General features: G+C 43.3%; 3 protein-coding genes and 1 pseudogene across 3 annotated transcripts; all 4 read right to left on the bottom strand.

The window, feature by feature from the left end:
* Nucleotides 1–358: 358 nt before the first annotated feature.
* LOC128050578 (protocadherin beta-16-like) lies at nucleotides 359–2,749 on the bottom strand. The gene has a single exon (XM_052642851.1). The coding sequence runs from the start codon at nucleotides 2,747–2,749 to the stop codon at nucleotides 359–361; it is 2,391 nt and encodes a 796-aa protein (XP_052498811.1).
* Nucleotides 2,750–6,644: 3,895 nt separating this feature from the next.
* LOC128050366 (protocadherin beta-13-like) lies at nucleotides 6,645–8,997 on the bottom strand. Its single transcript, XM_052642603.1, is given in 2 exon segments — nucleotides 6,645–6,668; nucleotides 6,670–8,997. Coding segments are annotated over 2 exon segments (2,352 nt in total).
* Nucleotides 8,998–11,931: 2,934 nt separating this feature from the next.
* On the bottom strand, nucleotides 11,932–14,235 carry LOC128050364 (protocadherin beta-7-like). The gene has a single exon (XM_052642602.1). The coding sequence runs from the start codon at nucleotides 14,233–14,235 to the stop codon at nucleotides 11,932–11,934; it is 2,304 nt and encodes a 767-aa protein (XP_052498562.1).
* A 4,592-nt stretch (nucleotides 14,236–18,827) lies between these two features.
* On the bottom strand, nucleotides 18,828–19,185 carry LOC128050365 (40S ribosomal protein S20-like; annotated as a pseudogene).
* Between the last annotated feature and the right edge of the window lie 858 nt (nucleotides 19,186–20,043).

Here is a 20,043-nt window from a genome sequence, read left to right as displayed (position 1 = left end):
AACTTGTGAAGTTAAACAAAGTTGTAAATTGAGGATAAACACAACAGAGAAAATTAAATACTACCTTATCGGTGCTGGCAATATTTTAAACAAAAAATAGAGGTAGAAAATGTCTTTATTAAATAAGTTCCTATTAGGGGACTTCCCTGGTGCCTCAGACGGTAAAGCGTCTGTGTACAAGGCAGGAGACCCAGGTTCGATCCCTGGGTGGGGAAGATCCCCTGGAGAAGGAAATGGCAATCCACTCCAGTACTATTGCCTTGAAAATCCTGTGAACAGAGCAGCCTGGTAAGCTACAGTCCATGGGGTCACAAAGAGTCGGACACGACTGAGCGACTTCACTTTCACTTATCAATTATTAAATTCCAACGCTACCCTGAAAGGAGGGATTTTCTTCGACTTCCCTGACTATGCCCTTGGATGAGAAATTGGGGAGAATCGGCTTCAAGAATTTGAACTCATTCGTCCCAGTTCCTCCCATCAGACACACCTCGTACTGGTAGCTCTGCGACAGGGTCCCCGTGCCGCTGACGTCCACCAGGTGGCCCGGGAAGTGGCCCTCGGGCACCGGGCAGCGACCCGCCGAGCCCGCCCCGCCCCTCCTGCACAGCCGCACCGCCACGAACACCAGCACCGAGAAGAGGAAGAGCGACGACACCGACGCCAAGGCCACCACCAGGTAGACGGTGAGCGGGTCGGCCGGCGCCGCGGCCGCCGCTTCCGCTTCCGGGGGCGGCAGGTAGGGCTGCGAGAAGCCGTCCACCAGCAGCACGTGCAGCGTGACGCTGGCCGACAGCGGCGGCTCGCCGTTGTCCTTGACCAGCACCACCAGCCGCTGCTTGGGCGCGTCGCGCTCGCTCAGCAGCCGCGCCGTGCGCACCTCGCCGTTGTGCGCCCACACGCCGAACAGCCCGGGCTCCGTGGCCTTGAGCAGCTGGTACGACAGCCAGGCGTTCTGGCCCGCGTCGCCGTCCACCGCCACCACCTTGGTCACCAGGTAGCCCGGCTCGGCCGCCCTGGGCACCAGCTCGGTGCAGGGCGCCGAGGCGTTCTGCAGCGGGTAGAGCACGAAGGGCGCGTTGTCGTTGGCGTCCGCCACGAGCACGCGCACCAGCGCCTGGCTGCTGAGCGCCGGCGAGCCGCGGTCGGTGGCGCCCACGTGGAACTCGAAGGCTCGCAGGGCTTCGTAGTCCAGGGACGTGAGGGCGAAGAGGTGGCCGTTGTCGGGGTTGATGGACACGAGGGAGGCGAGGGGCACGGGCGAGTCGGAGGACGGCAGCAGCGAGTAGGTGACCTGGGCGTTGGCGCCCGCGTCTGTGTCTGTGGCGCTGACGCTGCCGATGTGCAGGGCGGGGCTGTTGTTCTCGCGGACCCACAGGGTGTAGGAGGTCTGGGTGAAGGCGGGGGCGTTGTCGTTGACGTCGGACACCAGCACGGTTATGTTGTGCTCGGTTTTCAGTCTGGGGGTTCCCATGTCAGTGACCGTGATGGTGATGTTGTACTCGGCTCTTTCCTCTCTGTCCAGTGTTCTGTCCGTTACTAAGGTGTAGAAGTTCTTTACTGAAGGTTTTAGAAGAAAAGGAAGGTCATCTTGGATGGAGGAAGTTGTTTTCCCATTGTCCCCAGAGTCAGGATCTGAAACACTGAAAACAGCAACTGCAATTTCAGGGGAGTTCTCTGGGATGGGGCTGGTAAGTGCAGATACTGTCACTTCCGGAGGATTGTCATTCACATCCACTACTTGCAGGAGAAGAGTGCATTTTCCTGAGAGGCCGCCCCCATCAGTGGCCTTGACGTCCACTTCATAAGAGAGAACTGTTTCAAAATCTATTTGTTTTCTCAGTCGAATTTCGCCTGTCTCTGGATTTACCTCCAAAGTTTTACTAATATCTTCAGAAGGCTGAAAGAATGTGTATGATATTTTCCCATAGAGTCCACTGTCTACATCGCTGGCAGAAACAGTGACAACCAGGGAGCCTACGGGGCTGTTTTCAGGAATATGCACCTTGTAGAGCAACTGCTGAAACTGAGGGGCATTATCGTTGATGTCCACCACTTCAATGCGAACCTGGGCTGTCCCATACCTTGGTGGAGAGCCGCCATCCAGCGCTGTCAGCGTTAATGAGATTTTGGCCTCCTCCTCCCGATCCAGCTCTTTGTCCAACACCAGCTCAGGGTATTTTCTGCCATCGCTGCGATTGTGGGTTATAACCCGGAAATGGAAGTTGGGGCTGATTGTATAGTTCTGAATATTGTTGCTGCCTACATCCAAGTCCAGAGCATTACTCAGAGGGAATGCAGTTCCTGTAGGACTGTTTTCCGGTATTTTTAGAATAATTTCTCTTTCATTGAACACAGGGGAATGGTCATTGATGTCCTTCACCCTCAGTTCTGCCTGGAATATCTCTAAAGGTTTTTCCATTAATACTTGGAAATGTAGTATGCAAGGCTCAGTTGGACCGCATAGCTCCTCTCGATCTAGCTTCTCATTTAGGAGCAAATCCCCCGTCTGAACCTTGAGCTGCAAATGCTCTTTGTTCCCCTGGGAAATGATCCGGACCATTCGAGTAGCCATCTCTGCCAACCCCAACTCCAGGTCTTTTGCTAAATTTGCCACAAAGGAGCCTTTCTCTGTTTCTTCTACTACTGAATAGGGCCCCAAATCAGCACTCCCCCAAGACATGCTCAGGCAAACAAAGAAAACTAGGACTTGCCTTTGTCTGCGATTGTGCATCGGTCCAGTCTCCATTGCTGTTTCCTGACAACTGGGTTCACAGGAGCTTCATATATGCCCAAGATCCTGGTAGCCCTAGCAGGTCAGAGCTTTGTCACGAAATATAGTTTTAGGTTTCACACTCACTTTCGTTCTGGCTGAGAAAGCTATTCTTCAGGCAGTTTCCAGGCAGTGTGAAACTAGCTGGATACTGGAGCTAGTGTTTTTAAGGCAAGTCTCTTTTTTATCACCTTAACCTGCAGCGCCACCATGCGTTCTGTCTCATCTTTACTGGTTTAACACTGAATGCACAGTTCTCCTAAATGTACCAAATAGGTTGTCAACTGTGTTCTTTAGTTTAAAACACTAAGTTCTATTTCCATATGGCTTTTCTGAGTTCAGGAAGAGCTGTGTTGTTGCACAGAAGTACAAAGAGCAAACCTTCATTTATGTTAATGTTCAGAGTTAATGATTAAATAAAATTAATTACCATTTAAGCTAAAAAGAATATACACTTTAGTACATCATTTTCATGGTAAATATTATAGAATTATAAATGAGTAGACATTGCAAAATTGCAATTAATTGTTTCTAAAGAGAATATTTTACCAATGCCTTATTAAAGAATATTACTTTATCATTCCAGCACCAAAGTGTGAGGACAGTGAGTTTTCAAAACTTGTATGTTTCATGGGTTTCCAAAAGTTTCATGTTCCAAAACTTCCCCAAAAGGGAGTCTAATAGTTATTAGGCCTGCCATGTTTTTGGATTTAAAAAAAATCATGAGAATGATTTGTTTTATTCCTTTTTAAAAACAGCTTTAATGAGATGTAATTCACTTACCATAAAATTATACATTCAGAATGTATAATTCAGTGGCTTTTAGTATATTCACATCCACAACCACAGTCAATTTTAGAACATTTTCTACCTCAAACCCAAACCCTTTAGTTCAGATTTTCCAGCTTTATAATTAAAATTGAATTTTGGTAAAGATTCATAATATATTTATAAACTCAGTGTTTTTGCTTAACTATCTTTAGAAGTTTGTCTAATACTTTGTCTAAGGTTAAAGGATCTAATCAATAATGTCTAAACTCCTGTCACAAAGGTCTTTGTATACCTTCCTTTGGCCATAGGTGGTACTGCCAGACTGGATAATTTTCTTTCAAGCAGCCAACGGTAAGCAGAATAATGGCCACCTACCCAAAGATATCCATGCCCTAATTCCCAAAATCTGTAATAATGTTACCTTACATGTCAAAAGAGAATTCATAGATGTAATTAAATTGAGGACCCTGTGAAGGAGAGGTTATCTTGGATTATCTGGATTATCTACAGATAGAACATTTCCTGGCTATGATCAAGGGAGATATGATTATAGAAGAACTGGAGTAAGGGACAGAGTGTTGCTGGCTTTGAATGTAGATGCAAGAGACCATGAGTCAAGTAATATAGGCAGCATCTAAAAGCTGGAAAAGACCAAGAAATTAATTCTCCTCTAGAGCCACCAGAAAGATGTATCCCTAACATTCTGAATTTAGCCCAGTCAGACTCATGTCAGACATCACACCTACAGAACTATATAGTAGTACATTTTTATTGTTTGGAGCAACTATGTTTGTGGTAATTTTTAATAGTAGCAATACAAAACTAATACACATAAACATGAATTTTCATGCACCCAGCATCCAAGTCAGCAGAAATTCATCACTCTACAAGAACAGCATTATCAGAGCAAATGCTGAAGAATGTCTGATTCAGCTCTTGTGATCCATTTTTTCAAAATAGTCATTTATGACCCTCTAAATCTTTTCTCAGTATAATTTTTTAAAGAGATGTCATCAAAGCCATGTGGTTAATTTTAACAGAAAATTACTAGAGCCTATTGGCTCTATTAACATTCCAGAATCTCTAAATTGTTTAGTGATAAAAATTCTGCCACATAATTGCTCATACTTTTCTGAAATTAGTTATTTCATTCAGAAGTAATACTAGAATAGCTACTGCTTCTAAACAAATAGTCAGCTAATGTGAATATAGTATTTTAATCTGAGTAAGGAACTTACAAATTGTGTATAATAAACTTTTAAAAAAAGAATATATTAGGATTGACAGAAAAAGACTGAAGAAATAGTACAAAAATACAACCATAGGGTTAATTCTACTCTCTATTCAGAGTATTCATTTCTGCAGTAATGAATGTGATATGTTGAGAAGGTATAGGAATATAATCAGACTGATTGGATCATGATGAAGGTCAACTGTGGTATCTGACCCAGCTTACTTAGGTCAATGCTGCTATAAGAACTTTGGGTTCATTGGTTCAGAGCAGTGTGATCTTTGGTACAGAACCAAAATCAAGGAATAGATTAAAAGTTACATTTCTACATGTGAGTTCAGTTCATGAAAAAGAATTTCACCTTCTCAGTTTCGAAGACAGTGCTACCAGTTAGTGCTTGCCAGGACAGCATCTGGGTTAAGAACTGGGGTACTCAATTCAAGGAGACTTAGAATATATTTCACGTTTTTTTCATTTATTACTTCCAAATTGTGTGCAAGTAAAAGAGGAGATAATATGTCAACTTCCTTAGGGTTTGGCAGAGGATTATAAAGATAATGAACATAAAGCACTCCTCACTCTAAATTAGTGCTCAAGAAAAAATGACAAAGATCAGTTATATCAAATTCTCTTACACTTAACAGTTGTGCATTCTACTGTATTATATTTTAACACACTATCTTACTGTGAGAGCATTAGGATTGGATTCTACTGGAGGTAGCACAAAATTAAAAGAGGCTTAAATGAGATAGAAATCCCTTTATTTCCCAAGTAAAAAAAGTTCAGAAGTAGGCAGTTCAGGGATGACATGATGACTGATTATCAGGGATCCTCATATCTTTAGAGTTTATGCTACACTGACTGTCTTGAACCATTATTTCCATCTTTAGTTTTGCTTTATGGCTCAATATGACATTATATTCCAAATGTTACTCACACATTTCAAGTAGCAGAGGCAGAGAAAGACAAAAGGGACCCCCCGCAGTCACTTCCTAGATGAATCACCTTGGTTTTAAAGGCCTTTCTGAAACTCTTCTTAGAACATTCTCATATACATTTCTTTGACAGTAACCTAGTCAAATGCTTTATTATAGCTGCCAAGAAGGTTGGGAAAATGTTTTCTTTTAACTAAGTACACTAATGTTCTAAATGATATTTGGGGATCTGTTACTAAAGAAGAAAAGATGAATAGAGTTTAAGTGGCTACTGCATACTCATAGATGATCAGTGTTTCTTAAGTGGGAAAAGCCAGTTTCCTGCTATGCCCTTTCATCTCACTGGATAAACAGTGTAGCTCTTTCTCCCCTTTTAACACCAGTGAAACTAAATGAAAAGCAAATAAAACAATTATATTAAAACTAACATTGGTATATTAATGAAACACAATTAGTATAACATTTTAAGAGAAAATATGATCAAAGTGCTGTGACAGCAGAATAAAGCAAGAACCAGATTCTCACTGTATCAGTTCTCTCTCCTTTCATGTTAGTCATGGCTCAATGTGTTAGTATGGTAGTGCTCTTAATACTTACTTGTTAAACTATGCAGAAAAAGTTAAGTGAATACAACTGATAATAATTTCCCATTTTTTTTTCTTCATATAGATCTAAGCTATGCCAGAACAAGGGTTTGTACAGCTATTGACTTCATCATTGTTTTCAGGCAACATTTAGGACCATTAATCTTGTTACAGTAATAAGAAAGATACCATTTTTAAAAACAAATTTTGGAAGTAAGTTTAGTGTTTTAAAGGTTCATGGTAAGTTGCCAGAAAAACCTTTAATCATCATCAATTTAAACTATTTGGAATATTAAAAACAACTATTGTCACTGAATACTGAAACTAAAGTCTTCCCTAAAATTGGGGATTCATTTCTGGCCCGGGGAAATGGCTCTGAAAGTTGGTTACAACTGGCTTCAGGAATTTGAACTCGCCGGTCCCGGTACCTCCAGTCAGACACACTTCATACTGGTAGCTCTGCGACAGGGTCCCCGTGCCGCTGACGTCCACCAGGTGGCCCGGGAAGTGGCCCTCGGGCACCGGGCAGCGACCCGCCGAGCCCGCCCCGCCCCTCCTGCACAGCCGCACCGCCACGAACACCAGCACCGAGAAGAGGAAGAGCGACGACACCGACGCCAAGGCCACCACCAGGTAGACGGTGAGCGGGTCGGCCGGCGCCGCGGCCGCCGCTTCCGCTTCCGGGGGCGGCAGGTAGGGCTGCGAGAAGCCGTCCACCAGCAGCACGTGCAGCGTGACGCTGGCCGACAGCGGCGGCTCGCCGTTGTCCTTGACCAGCACCACCAGCCGCTGCTTGGGCGCGTCGCGCTCGCTCAGCAGCCGCGCCGTGCGCACCTCGCCGTTGTGCGCCCACACGCCGAACAGCCCGGGCTCCGTGGCCTTGAGCAGCTGGTACGACAGCCAGGCGTTCTGGCCCGCGTCGCCGTCCACCGCCACCACCTTGGTCACCAGGTAGCCCGGCTCGGCCGCCCTGGGCACCAGCTCGGTGCAGGGCGCCGAGGCGTTCTGCAGCGGGTAGAGCACGAAGGGCGCGTTGTCGTTGGCGTCCGCCACGAGCACGCGCACCAGCGCCTGGCTGCTGAGCGCCGGCGAGCCGCGGTCGGTGGCGCCCACGCGGAACTCGAAGGCCCGCAGGGCCTCGTAGTCCAGGGACGTGAGGGCGAAGAGGTGGCCGTTGTCGGGGTTGATGGACACGAGGGAGGCGAGGGGCACGGGCGAGTCGGGGGGCGGCAGCAGCGAGTAGGTGACCTGGGCGTTGGCGCCCGCGTCTGTGTCTGTGGCGCTGACGCTGCCGATGTGCAGGGCGGGGCTGTTGTTCTCGCGGACCCACAGGGTGTAGGAGGTCTGGGTGAAGGCGGGGGCGTTGTCGTTGACGTCGGACACCAGTACGGTTATGTTGTGCTCGGTTTTCAGTCTGGGTGCCCCCAAGTCCGTGACAGTGATGGTGATGCTGTATTCGGCTCTGGTCTCTCTGTCTAGCGGTCGCTCTGTTACTAGGGTGTAAAAATTTTCCATGGAGGATTTCAGCAAAAACGGTAGATCGTACTGAATGGAGCAACTTACTTTCCCATTCTCTTCAGAGTCAAGATCTGAAACACTGAAAACTGCAACCACAGTCTCAGGCGAGTTCTCAGCGATCTGTCCAGTAAATGCAGACATGGTGACTTCTGGGGCATTGTCGTTCACATCCACCACTTGAACCAGAACGGTGCATTTTCCAGAAAGGCTTCCAGGATCGCTGGCCTCGATACTGACCTCGTAGGACTGAGTTGTTTCGAAATCAAGTTGTTTTTTCAGTCGAATTTCTCCAGTCATGGCATTGATCTCAAAGGTTTTGCTGATGTCTTCTGAAGCCTGGGAAAGTGAATAGGAAATCTCTCCATTGACTCCTATGTCTACATCGGTAGCAGAGACTTTGACAACAAGAAACCCTTTGGGGCTGTCCTCAGGGATCTTTACTCTGTAGAAAGGCTGCTCAAATTCAGGGGCGTTGTCGTTGATGTCCACGACTTCTATGTATACGTGAGCGGTGCCAGACCGTGGTGGAGAACCACCATCCTGAGCAGTGAGGGTTAACCTGAGCTCAGCTTCCTCCTCGCGATCCAGTACTTTGTCCAGCACAAGTTCCGGATATTTTCTGCCATCGCTGCGTTTGCGAGTGAGGACCCGAAAATAGGAGTTGGGACTGATTATATAATTTTCAATATTATTTTGGCCTACATCCATGTCCTGAGCATTCTTTAGAGGAAATGTAGTGCCAGGAAGACTGTTCTCTGATATTTTTAACAACATATCTCCGTCCTTGAACACAGGAGTATGGTCATTTATGTCTATTACCTGTAGCTCAGCTTGAAAAAACTCTAAGGGATTCTCTAGTAAAACCTGGAAACGCAGCGCACATGGCTCTGTCTGACCACACAGTTCCTCGCGGTCCAGTTTCTTATTTAGCAGTAAATCCCCAGACTCCTGATCCAGCTGCAAATACAGTTTGTTCCCTTTGGAAGTGACCCTTGCTCCCCGCCTGAAGAGTTCCCCCTGCCCCAGACCCAGGTCTTTTGCTAAATTGGTTACGAAAGAGCTCCCCTCAGCTTCCTCCTCCACAGAATAACGCCTAAATTCAAAGCCGGCCAGAGCTAAGTGTAAGAAGAGAAAGAAGAAAAAGACTTGCCTTTGTTTGCAAACGAGCTTCCTGCTGGCCTCCATTGTTCTTGCCCGGTATAGCCTCTGGCGAGGATGGTTCCTCTGAGCTGTAAAGGCCTCAATGTCTTGTGGTTTACCTCAGAAGTATTTCCGTGAGAAGCCCTTTACGGAAGATCTAGTCCTACTGTGACATCCAAGCTTCCCGTGGGCTTCCAGGCTCTGCTTACGAGTTCTGCCTTTAATAGAACCGCAGCTGCGATTTAGGTTTGTACCTTCTTATCCTGCAGCGCCACCACGCGTTCTCAGAGGAACTTGTATTTTCCGGGTTGAAATGGATGCAGTGTTTCCAGCTTTGTTTTTTTTCTTTCTTTCTTTTTTTTTTTTTTAAATTTTGGCCGCGCTGCTTTGCTTCTGGGATCTGTGTTCCCTGACCAGGGACTGAACCCATGTCACTTCAGTGAAAGCAAGGAATCGTGACTACTAGACCACCAGGGAACTCCCCACTGTTCCCAACTCTTGACAGTATTATGTATCACCGATATATCTAAGGTTCAGTTCAGTTCAGTCACTCAGTCATCGACTCTTCGACCCAATGGACTGCAGCACGCCAGGCCTGCCTTAGAATACTGTTTTTACTATTTCCCACCCTAAGGTTCAGACAGTTGTCTGAGGCATACAGGAGAAATGATAGTACACTGACTATTTTCAATAATGCTAATTGAGTTTGGAGCAAAAGCAAATATGTGACAGTCTGATAAGGAAGACTGTGCAGAAATTTAAATGTATATGGTAACACAGAAAACTTCGAGAACTGGACACTTTTATTGCCATGAACTATGGGAATAATTAATAGCTATAAACCTTGGACACATTATTTAACCAGTGCCTCCGTTTCCTCATCTGTCTAATGTGACAATATTAAAGGTACTTACACCTTGGGCTGCTGTGAGTTCCTCACTTTACAGATGAGGAAACTGAGACAGAAAGAAATTAACCTTATACACACATACACCAGGCATGTTTTTTGATGTCATCAGGTAGCTCAGTTTGCATTAGTCCATTGCCATGACTAGAAAAACAAGATTCACATGGCAGAAGAATTCATGAGCAGCATTATTTAAGATAGACGTTATCATATCAAATGATGAAACAAAAAGGCTGGAGAGTTTGTTTAGTAGAGGTATAATCTGATCATATCGATGAGTCTGTATCTCCGAAGTGTTCTAGTTTCCATTCCACTTCTTACAGTGTCAGTTTTTTCCATTTTTTTAAAAGTTAGGGGATAATTACAATATTGCGATTTTTTTTTGCCATCAACATGAATAAACATTAGGTGTACATATGTCCCCTTTTTCTTGAATGTCCCTCCTACCTCCTCCCCTTCGCAGCACTCTGGGTTTTCATAGAGCACTGACTTGTTCTCTACGCCATACATCGAGAATTTCCCACTGGCTATCTATTTCACATATAATATATACGTTTCAATGCTATCCTCTCAAATCATCCCACTCTTTACTTCCCCTACTGTGTCCAAAAATCTTTACAGTGTCCATTTAAAAAAATCTTTTATTTTGAAAAATTTCAAACCCCATAATGAAGGAGAGTAGTATGACAAACTCCCAGGTACTCACAGCTAGTTAGAACAGGTATCAATATTTTGCCATAATTGTTTACCCTATATCCCTAACATTTTCATATCCCAGGCAAACTAAATTTTCACCTGTAAAAATTTTATTATACATCTCTAACTTTCATTTTTTTAAAAACACTACAGTGACCTTACAACACCTAAGAAACTGTTAATATTTTTTAGTATCAGTTTATAGTCAGACTTTTCTAATTATTTCTAAGTTGTATTGATTGAATCAAAATTCAAACAAGATCCACCATCCATTACATTTGGATGGTATGTCTTAATTTCTATCATTGTGTAAAATTCTGTTCCTCCCCTTTTCCTGATTCAGCACTGAAGTATATTGAATATAACTTTAAAAATAAACTTTCAATTTAAAGGAAAAATGTGTTTAAAAGAGCAGATAGGGGCTGATGTAGGAAAATTACTGCAATGGGAGAGAAATAAGTGATTAAAATGAATAATTGTATAATATTTCTATTCATGGTCATTAATCTTTTCTATGAAATGCAGGTCATGGGTTCAGATAACAAGAAGAAGACACAGACTTTCAATTGCTTTTGAGATTTGGTTAGGTCAGAGCTTTAAAAATAATACTTAAATTATTATCCACAAAAACTGTATTGTTAGTTTGTAAGAAAATAAAACCACAATACACATCTTAGTCTTTACAGAAAAGACTGTAAAGAAATATGAGAAAAAGATTTCTCTTTAATTAGGCAGAAACTTGCCAGGTGATATCTGATAAGAGAAAACAGTATAGCATCACAAGAACGCCCCAGAATCAGATTTATAAGAGATGCTTAGCTCTGCCATTTTTCACTTGGTGACCTTTGTGAACTCAAAGAAACTCTATGAACCTACGTTTGCTCATTTCTAAAATACCTCCCATCATAGGTTTATTTCTAAAATTGAAAATGTCAAAATATATATTGCAGTTTTTTTTTATTTAGGTACTTACACAGCACTCTTATCAACTCAGAAAATAAAAGTAGCAATAATATTTGAAGACAGTGAATTACAATTTAGAACGTCTCAAACAAGATTTGTCATGTAATAGACTGCACACAAAGCATAATTGAGGCCAAAGATGACAATACACAATCCATGCTTTGTGTTCTTAGGGCTAAAGGTGAATCCTTTTCTGTGTGAAGAAATTCATTCTTTGACCTTAGGAATCCCTGAAATGATGTGAAAGCACTCTTCTACAGGTAAATTGAGATAAATTTCTTAACAGGAATATATTCACAGATACAGTAACGGTATTTTTCCTTTTTATCACAGACCCAAATCATTCCGATATGAGGGATATTCTTCCACTTCCCTGCCTATGCTCTGGGATGCGAGATTGGGGAGAATCGGCTTCAGAATTTGAACTCGCCAGTACCATAGCCTCCCATCAGACACACCTCGTACTGGTAGCTCTGCGACAGGGTCCCCGTGCCGCTGACGTCCACCAGGTGGCCCGGGAAGTGGCCCTCGGGCACCGGGCAGCGACCCGCCGAGCCCGCCCCGCCCCTCCTGCACAGCCGCACCGCCACGAACACCAGCACCGAGAAGAGGAAGAGCGACGACACCGACGCCAAGGCCACCACCAGGTAGACGGTGAGCGGGTCGGCCGGCGCCGCGGCCGCCGCTTCCGCTTCCGGGGGCGGCAGGTAGGGCTGCGAGAAGCCGTCCACCAGCAGCACGTGCAGCGTGACGCTGGCCGACAGCGGCGGCTCGCCGTTGTCCTTGACCAGCACCACCAGCCGCTGCTTGGGCGCGTCGCGCTCGCTCAGCAGCCGCGCCGTGCGCACCTCGCCGTTGTGCGCCCACACGCCGAACAGCCCGGGCTCCGTGGCCTTGAGCAGCTGGTACGACAGCCAGGCGTTCTGGCCCGCGTCGCCGTCCACCGCCACCACCTTGGTCACCAGGTAGCCCGGCTCGGCCGCCCTGGGCACCAGCTCGGTGCAGGGCGCCGAGGCGTTCTGCAGCGGGTAGAGCACGAAGGGCGCGTTGTCGTTGGCGTCCGCCACGAGCACGCGCACCAGCGCCTGGCTGCTGAGCGCCGGCGAGCCGCGGTCGGTGGCGCCCACGCGGAACTCGAAGGCCCGCAGGGCCTCGTAGTCCAGGGACGTGAGGGCGAAGAGGTGGCCGTTGTCGGGGTTGATGGACACGAGGGAGGCGAGGGGCACGAGCGGGTCGGGGGGCGGCAGCAGCGAGTAGGTGACCTGGGCGTTGGCGCCCGCGTCTGTGTCTGTGGCGCTGACGCTGCCGATGTGCAGGGCGGGGCTGTTGTTCTCGCGGACCCACAGGGTGTAGGAGGTCTGGGTGAAGGCGGGGGCGTTGTCGTTGACGTCGGACACCAGCACGGTTATGTTGTGCTCGGTTTTCAGTCTGGGGGTTCCCATGTCTGTGACCGTGATGGTGATGTTGTACTCGGCTCTGGTCTCTCTGTCCAGTGGACTGTCGGTTACCAAGGTGTAGTAATTCTCTACAGATGGCTTCAGGACGAAGGGGAGATCGTCTTGGATAGAACACACCATCTTTGCATTGTTCCCCGAATCTCTGTCTAGAATCCTAAAAACAGCTACGACTGTTTCAAGTGAATTTTCTTGAATTGGGCTAGTAAGTGATGACATGAGCAGTTCTGGTGGATTGTCGTTTATATCTGTTACCTGAACCACCACCGTACATTTTCCTGAAAGTCCTCCGCCATCTTTGGCCTGAATAGTTAATGTGTAAGTTTGCATTACCTCATAGTTCAATTCAGCTCTGAGATAAACACTGCCGGATGTTGGATTGATTTGAAATGTTTTGAGAATTCTTTCAGTAGCATAAAAAAATGCATAAACTATTTCCCCATTACTTCCCGTATCTAAATCTCTAGCTGAGACAGTGACAACCAGAGAGCCCACAGGGCTATCCTCACACAACTGCACCTTGTAGAGAGGCTGTACAAATTCAGGCGCGTTGTCATTTGTGTCCCAAACCAGGATGCGCACCAGGGTAGTCCCGGATCTGACTGGAGAGCCACCATCCAAGGCGGTGAGGATTAAACTGAGTTCAGGCACCTCTTCTCGATCCAACGGTCTATCCAGGACCAATTCAGGATAGATAAACCCCTCTGCACCATTATGAACACTAATGTGGAAATAGGCATTGGGGCTGATGGTGTAGTTTCTCACGTTATTGGTTCCTATATCTGAATCCTGTGCACTTTGTAGAAGAAATGCCGCCCCTGGGGTGGTACTTTCTAATATTTTCAAGGGAATCTCTCTATCCAAAAATACTGGAGAATGATCATTGATATCTCTAACCCATAATTTAGCACGGAAAATCTCAAAAGGCTTTTCCATTAACAGCTGGAACGGTAGCACACAAGGCTCTTTGAGGCCGCACAGTTCCTCTCGGTCTAATTTCTCATTTAGAGATAAATCACCTGTAAGCGGATCGAGTAGTAAAAATCCTATTTTCTGGTCTGAAATGACTCTAGGCTCCCTGGCTGATAGTTCCTCCACCCCCAACCCCAGGTCATGCGCTAGGTTGGCCAGAAAGGTGCCTCTCTCAGCTTCCTCCTCCACAAAATACATTAGCGGTTCTTCAGCAGCCCAGGACATTCCCAGAAATACACAAAGAAAGAGGACTTGCCTTTGCTGCACAGCACATTCCACTCTGGCGTCCATTCTTCGTTTAACCAGTCTTTCAAAAACACTTTCTCTCGTTCTTAAGCAACTCAGAAATGGCATGAATCGAATCGTTAGAAATGAACTGGATAACAGCAATGCTTGTAGGGAGGAATTCCCATTTTACCCAACTCCTCTTACCACGGTTTCCTTTCCTCTACTATTACAGTCTGGCCAGCTTTCCTCTAAACGCTGGCATCCGCAGCATCCTTGATGCGAAAATTTTTTTCTCTTTTTAGCCTGCAGCGCCACCTTGCGTTTTGTGGGTGTTACTCCCGATTTTAAGACTAGAACAAAAAGATGGCGGATTAAAGGAACTGAAGTAGGAGTGATTTTTTTACCCCCAAGTTTCTTTGCTGTTTTATTTCATTTTCTTTTTTCTCAACTAGCCATAGTACGCCTAGTAAGTTCTTACATCGTTTCCCTCTCTCTGAGTGCACTCGCAGAAAAATCAGCTGTTTTCTTATAATTTATGTACACAAAATTAAACTCTGGTTCCCATACAGGAGTTAATCCTAAGAAAATCTCTTTAACTTTTAAGATTTATAGTAAAGAATATATAAGACAATGAAGTCTCCATCCCAAAGTCAACAAATATCGGTTGAGGACCTTTTGTTTATTTGCAAACTGCTTAATAATGCTGTCCACCCTGCAGAGTAACTGGCCTTTTTTCAGTTTCTTATGAATTTAATAACCCTTCCAGTTTCAAGGCCTTTGCTCTTTTCCCACAGTATTTTTTGGAACACTGTCTACCACCCCATCCTCTACCCTTCACCTGATTTAAGTATGTGTTCACATAACAGGCATTCTAAGAGTATGCGATGAATACTCTTAAAATTAATAATAGCATGCAGGTGTCACTCTTGTCTGTGGAAGTGCTCCTAGTATTTCATCTTTAACTATGATGGTTGATGTCAACTTGGGGTAAATGCTCCATGAAAAAAATTTTATTTTTCCTTATTCTTTCATATTTTAGAGTAATTTTTGACATCTGTGAAACTGTGCTTTTATTCTTTAGCTTTTTAATTATTGAGTTCTTGATTTAAATGACATTTAACCATTACATATTGTTTTAATGCACAGGTAGATTTGATGAGCCAACATTGTTTTAGGATTTTTTTGGCTCATGCTGTTCTGTGTGTGTGCATGTATGTGTGTTTAGCTTATATGGCTTTGATAGTAAACTGTTATGGCTTTGTAGTATGGATTAGAAGCTTTCTATTTTTATGCAACAATTGTTTTTATAATCATATTATCATCTGTTTCTACATGCTTTATTATGACTTGCCTTTTAAATGGTTTGGATTTGGGTGGTAAATTTATGACTATCTTTCCATTTTACTTTTGGTTATTAATCTATGAGTTTTGTTTCTGTTTAAAGTAATTTGTATTTTATTTTTAAAAACCATTTATCTGGATTTACAAACATTTTGGTATTATATTTTCATTGCATAATTTATGTTTAGTTATATATGTGTTCTTATTATATTTAGTATTTTATTTCCTTTTTTATTATTTAGGATACTTGCAAGAACTCTGTTTTACTGATCTTTTAAAATCCACTCTTTTAAAAATAATCTATGACCTTGATTCAAAATCAATAGTACTAAAAGGTTTAGCAGAAAATACGGTAGTTTTCTGTACTTTCTCTCATTTTCCTAGTTCATTTCCCAATAAGGAGACTTTTTTGAATTAATATTTGTTTATAACCTTATTAAGTTTCATGTGTACACTGTATTTTGACTTCTGTGTACACTATGGTGTGCTCACCACAAGTTTAGTTTTTGCTTACACAGGTGGTCCCTCTTACACATTATGCCCTACCCCTACACTTCTTTTCCTCTGATGACCATTAGAGGAAAAGACCATTCTTTTCCTCTGTTCTCTATAGCTATGTGTTTGTGTTTGTTTATTTTGTCTTTTTTTTTTAATATTTCACATGAGTGAAATCATACAGTATTTGTCTTTCTCCCCCTGACTTATTTCACTTAGGATAATATCCTCTAGGTGTGTTGTAGCACATAAAACGATTTCATTTTTTTTATGCTGAGTAGCATTCCACTGTGTGTGTGTATCATATCTTCTTTGTCCATTTGTTTGTCGATGGGCACTTAGGACATTTCCGTATCTTTGCTACTTTGAGTAATGCTGCAGTGAATATAGGGTACATATATCTTTATAAATTGGTGTTTTCATTTTCTTCAGGTAAATATCCAGAAGTGAAATAGCTGGATCATATGGTAGTTCTATTCTTAGCTTTTTTGAGGAATCTTCATATTATTTTCTATAGTGGCTCCAAAATTTACATTCCCATGAACAGTGTATGATTCCCTTTTGTCCACACCCTCTCCAAAATTTGTTATTTCTTGACTTATTTGATAAGAGCCATTCTAATGGGTGTGAGGTAATATCTTGTGGTTTTTATTTGCATTTTCTAAAAATGAGTGATGCTTGAATATCTTTTCATGTGGCTGTTGACCATCTTTTTGTCTTCTTTGGAAAAATGTTCAGATCCTATGTTCATTTTACTTTTATTTATTTATTTATTTGGCTTTATCAGCTCTTAGTTGTTGCATGCAGAATCTTTAGTAGTGGCATGTGGGGTCTTTCAGTGGTGGCATACAGACTCTTAACTATGGCATGTGAACTCCCAATTACAGCATGTGGGATCTAGTTTCCTGACCAGGGATCAAACCTGGGCCCCCTACACTGGGAGTTCAGAGTCTTAGCCACTGTACCACCAGGGAACCCCCCTCTGTTCATTTCTTTAAATTTTTAAAATTTATATTGGGGTATAGCCAATTAACAATGTTGTGATAGTTTCCAGTGAATAGCGAAGGGACTCAGCCATACCATTCTCCAAACTCCCCTCCCATCTAGACTGCTGCATAATACTGAGCAGAGTTCCACAGACTATACAGTAGGTCCCCTCCGTTCATTTTTAAATTAGGTTGCTTTGTTTTTGTTGAGTTGTATGAGTTCTTTATATATATTGGCATTAACTCGTTATTGGATATATGATTTGTAAATATCTTCTCCCATTCTATATATTGCCCTTTTGTTGATGGTTTCCTTTGCTGTGCAGAAGCGTTTTAGTTAGAAGTAGTACCATTTGTTTATTTTTGCTTTTGTTTCCCTTAAGAGACATATTCAGAAAGAAATTAGTAAGACAGTATTGAAAAGCATATCGCCTATATTTTCTAGTGAGAGTTTTTATGGCTTCAGGTCTTATACTCAAGCCTTTAATCCATCTTGAGTTGATATTTGTATATGGTGTAAGATAGTGGTCTAGTTTCATCATTTTGCATTTGGCTATCCAGTTTTACCAACACCACTTATTGATGAGGCTATCCTTTCTCCATTGTATGTTCTTTGCCCCTTTGTCTCAGATTAATTATTAATATATGCGTGAGTTTATTTCTGGACTCTCAATTTTGTTCCATTGATCTGTGTGTCTATTTTTCTGCCAATAAGACACTGTTTTGATTACTATAGCAATAAGCAGCCATTTTCAACTCTTTGTCTCTTCTGCCTTTAATTTACATTCTACCATACTTTGATTAATTGGTTTTAGACATTATCAGTTGACTCCTTTTTATGTTGGATTAGATTTTATCTCTTGTACATCTCAAAGGCCCTTTCATGCGTTCTTTCATTTGCAGCAGCATTGGGAGCATTGTGTACTCATTATATCTTTTAATTTTACTTTTTATTCCTTGAAGTTAAAGATTACCTTGTGTTTTCATTTACTTGGTTTTCTTTAGATATGTCATCTATTCTCACACTTCTGGTTGCCTCTCAGTTCAATTTTCCATGTGGTCATTGCCTTATCTCCTGAGCTATCAATTCTCCTTCAAATTGAGTGGTTTTTCTCTACATTTGCTGCGCAGCTCTTATCCTGGAACTCTCCTTTACTGTCATTCTTGGAATTTTATTTTCTTTTTTATTCTGATTGGGTTTCCTATTTCAAGGATTTTATTCTTTCTCTTTTTTGGTTTATTCTCTAGCTTTAAGAGATCATATCCTCCAATTGTTTCATCTGATTGAAGGTATGTCAGGGGACTTGCTGATGATATCCTGTGAAATGTCTGCCTCTTGAGCTCTAAACTGGACTAGTTTTTCACTATACTGGAGATGAGAGTCATCCTAGGATCATCCTTCAACATTATATGGAGACTCATTTCACTTGTTCTACTATGGATCATATCTTTTCTCTTTCTTCTGACTTCCTCTCTCTTAGATTACTCTCTCATTTTGATATTTACCTTCCAGTAGTTTCCAGAGAACGCTGTATGAAAGTTAAATTTTATTGTGACCTTGAGTGTATTAAATTATCTTTATTTTACTCTCAAACTTGAGTGTAAATTTGACTGATTATAGAGTTTTAGGTTGAAAATAATTTTTCTTCAAAATTTTGAAATATTTTGTCCATGAGCTCCCTAACCCAATGTGTTTGTTATGAAGTCTAAAGTGAATTTTATTTTATATTTTCTATATGAGACCTATATTTTTAGTTCTTACTGTAGCATTTTATCATTGTCCCAAGCTTTTTATTTTTTGTAACAACTGATTATAGATTTATTAAGGTTGATTTAGGCATCAGCAATGGTGACTTCCACCTCCACTCCTGGCTCAATACTGATGGAAGTGATCTTCTTGACAATTTCAGAAGGGCTGTGCAGGTCAATGAGTCGCATGTGGATCCTCATTTGGAATTGATCCCAAGTCTTAGAACCTTCACCACAGGGAGTTTTCCTTGTGGTTATTCTGAGTCTTGGTAGGCATCCGAACTGGTCATTTGGCTTTGAGATTCTTTTCCTTCGCGCCTCTAATCAGGTCAGCACACACCTTCTCCAGAGACTTCACTTTGCGGCTGGTGAGGGTGATCCTAATCCGGTGAATGGCCACCTCTGGCTCCACGGGAGTCTCGCCGGTGTCTTTAAAGGCCATGGCTGCGGCGCGGCTTCCTGACCGACTTGTTCCTCGGCGAGAGCAAACGGCGGTGAGTCAGAAGCAAAAGCCAGCAGCACGGAGCTCCGCTTCAGTGGCGACCGCGTCTTCCTCAAAGAGCTGTCCCGAGCTTTTTAAATTAAATGCTGATGTATCTTGGCTTGAGCATATTTTTATCCATTATACAGGACAGTTGATGAAACTAATTTCCTCCAGCTTTTAGAAACTTGCCATTTTCTCCAATTTTTTTTTTTTTTTTGCTTTGCTTTGGTTTCCCGTTGGAAAAAAGTTTTAATAAAGGTTTTTTTAAAATTAATCTAGTTTAATTGGAGGCTAATTACTTTACAATATTATGGTGGTTTTGGCCATACATTGACATGAATCAGCCATGAGTGTACATGTCCCCCCCCTCAACCTGGCAACACCCCTCCACCCCATCCTGAACCCCCCCTCCCACCCCCTCCCCATCCCCTCCCTCTGGGTTGTCCCAGTGCACTGGCTTTGAGTACCCTGTTTCATGCATCGAACTTGGACAGGTCATCTGTTTCACATATGGTTCAGTTCAGTTCATTTCAGTCGCTCAGTCGTGTCTGACTCTTGCGACCCCATGAATCTCAGCACACCAGGCCTCTTTGTCCATCACCATCTCCCAGAGTTCACTCAAAGTCATCATCCATTGAGTCGGTGATGCCATCCAACCATCTCATCCTCGGTCGTCCCCTTCTCTTCCTGCCCCCAATCCCTCCCAGCATCAGAGTCTTTTCCAGTGAGTCAACTCTTCACATGAGGTGGCCAAAGTACTGGAGTTTCAGCTTCAGCATCATTCCTTCCAAAGAACACCCAGGGCTGATATCCTTT

This window comes from Budorcas taxicolor, chromosome 7 (genome assembly GCF_023091745.1).
Source record: "Budorcas taxicolor isolate Tak-1 chromosome 7, Takin1.1, whole genome shotgun sequence".
NCBI lineage: Eukaryota > Metazoa > Chordata > Mammalia > Artiodactyla > Bovidae > Budorcas > Budorcas taxicolor.
This window is presented reverse-complemented; position numbering and strand designations above follow the sequence as displayed.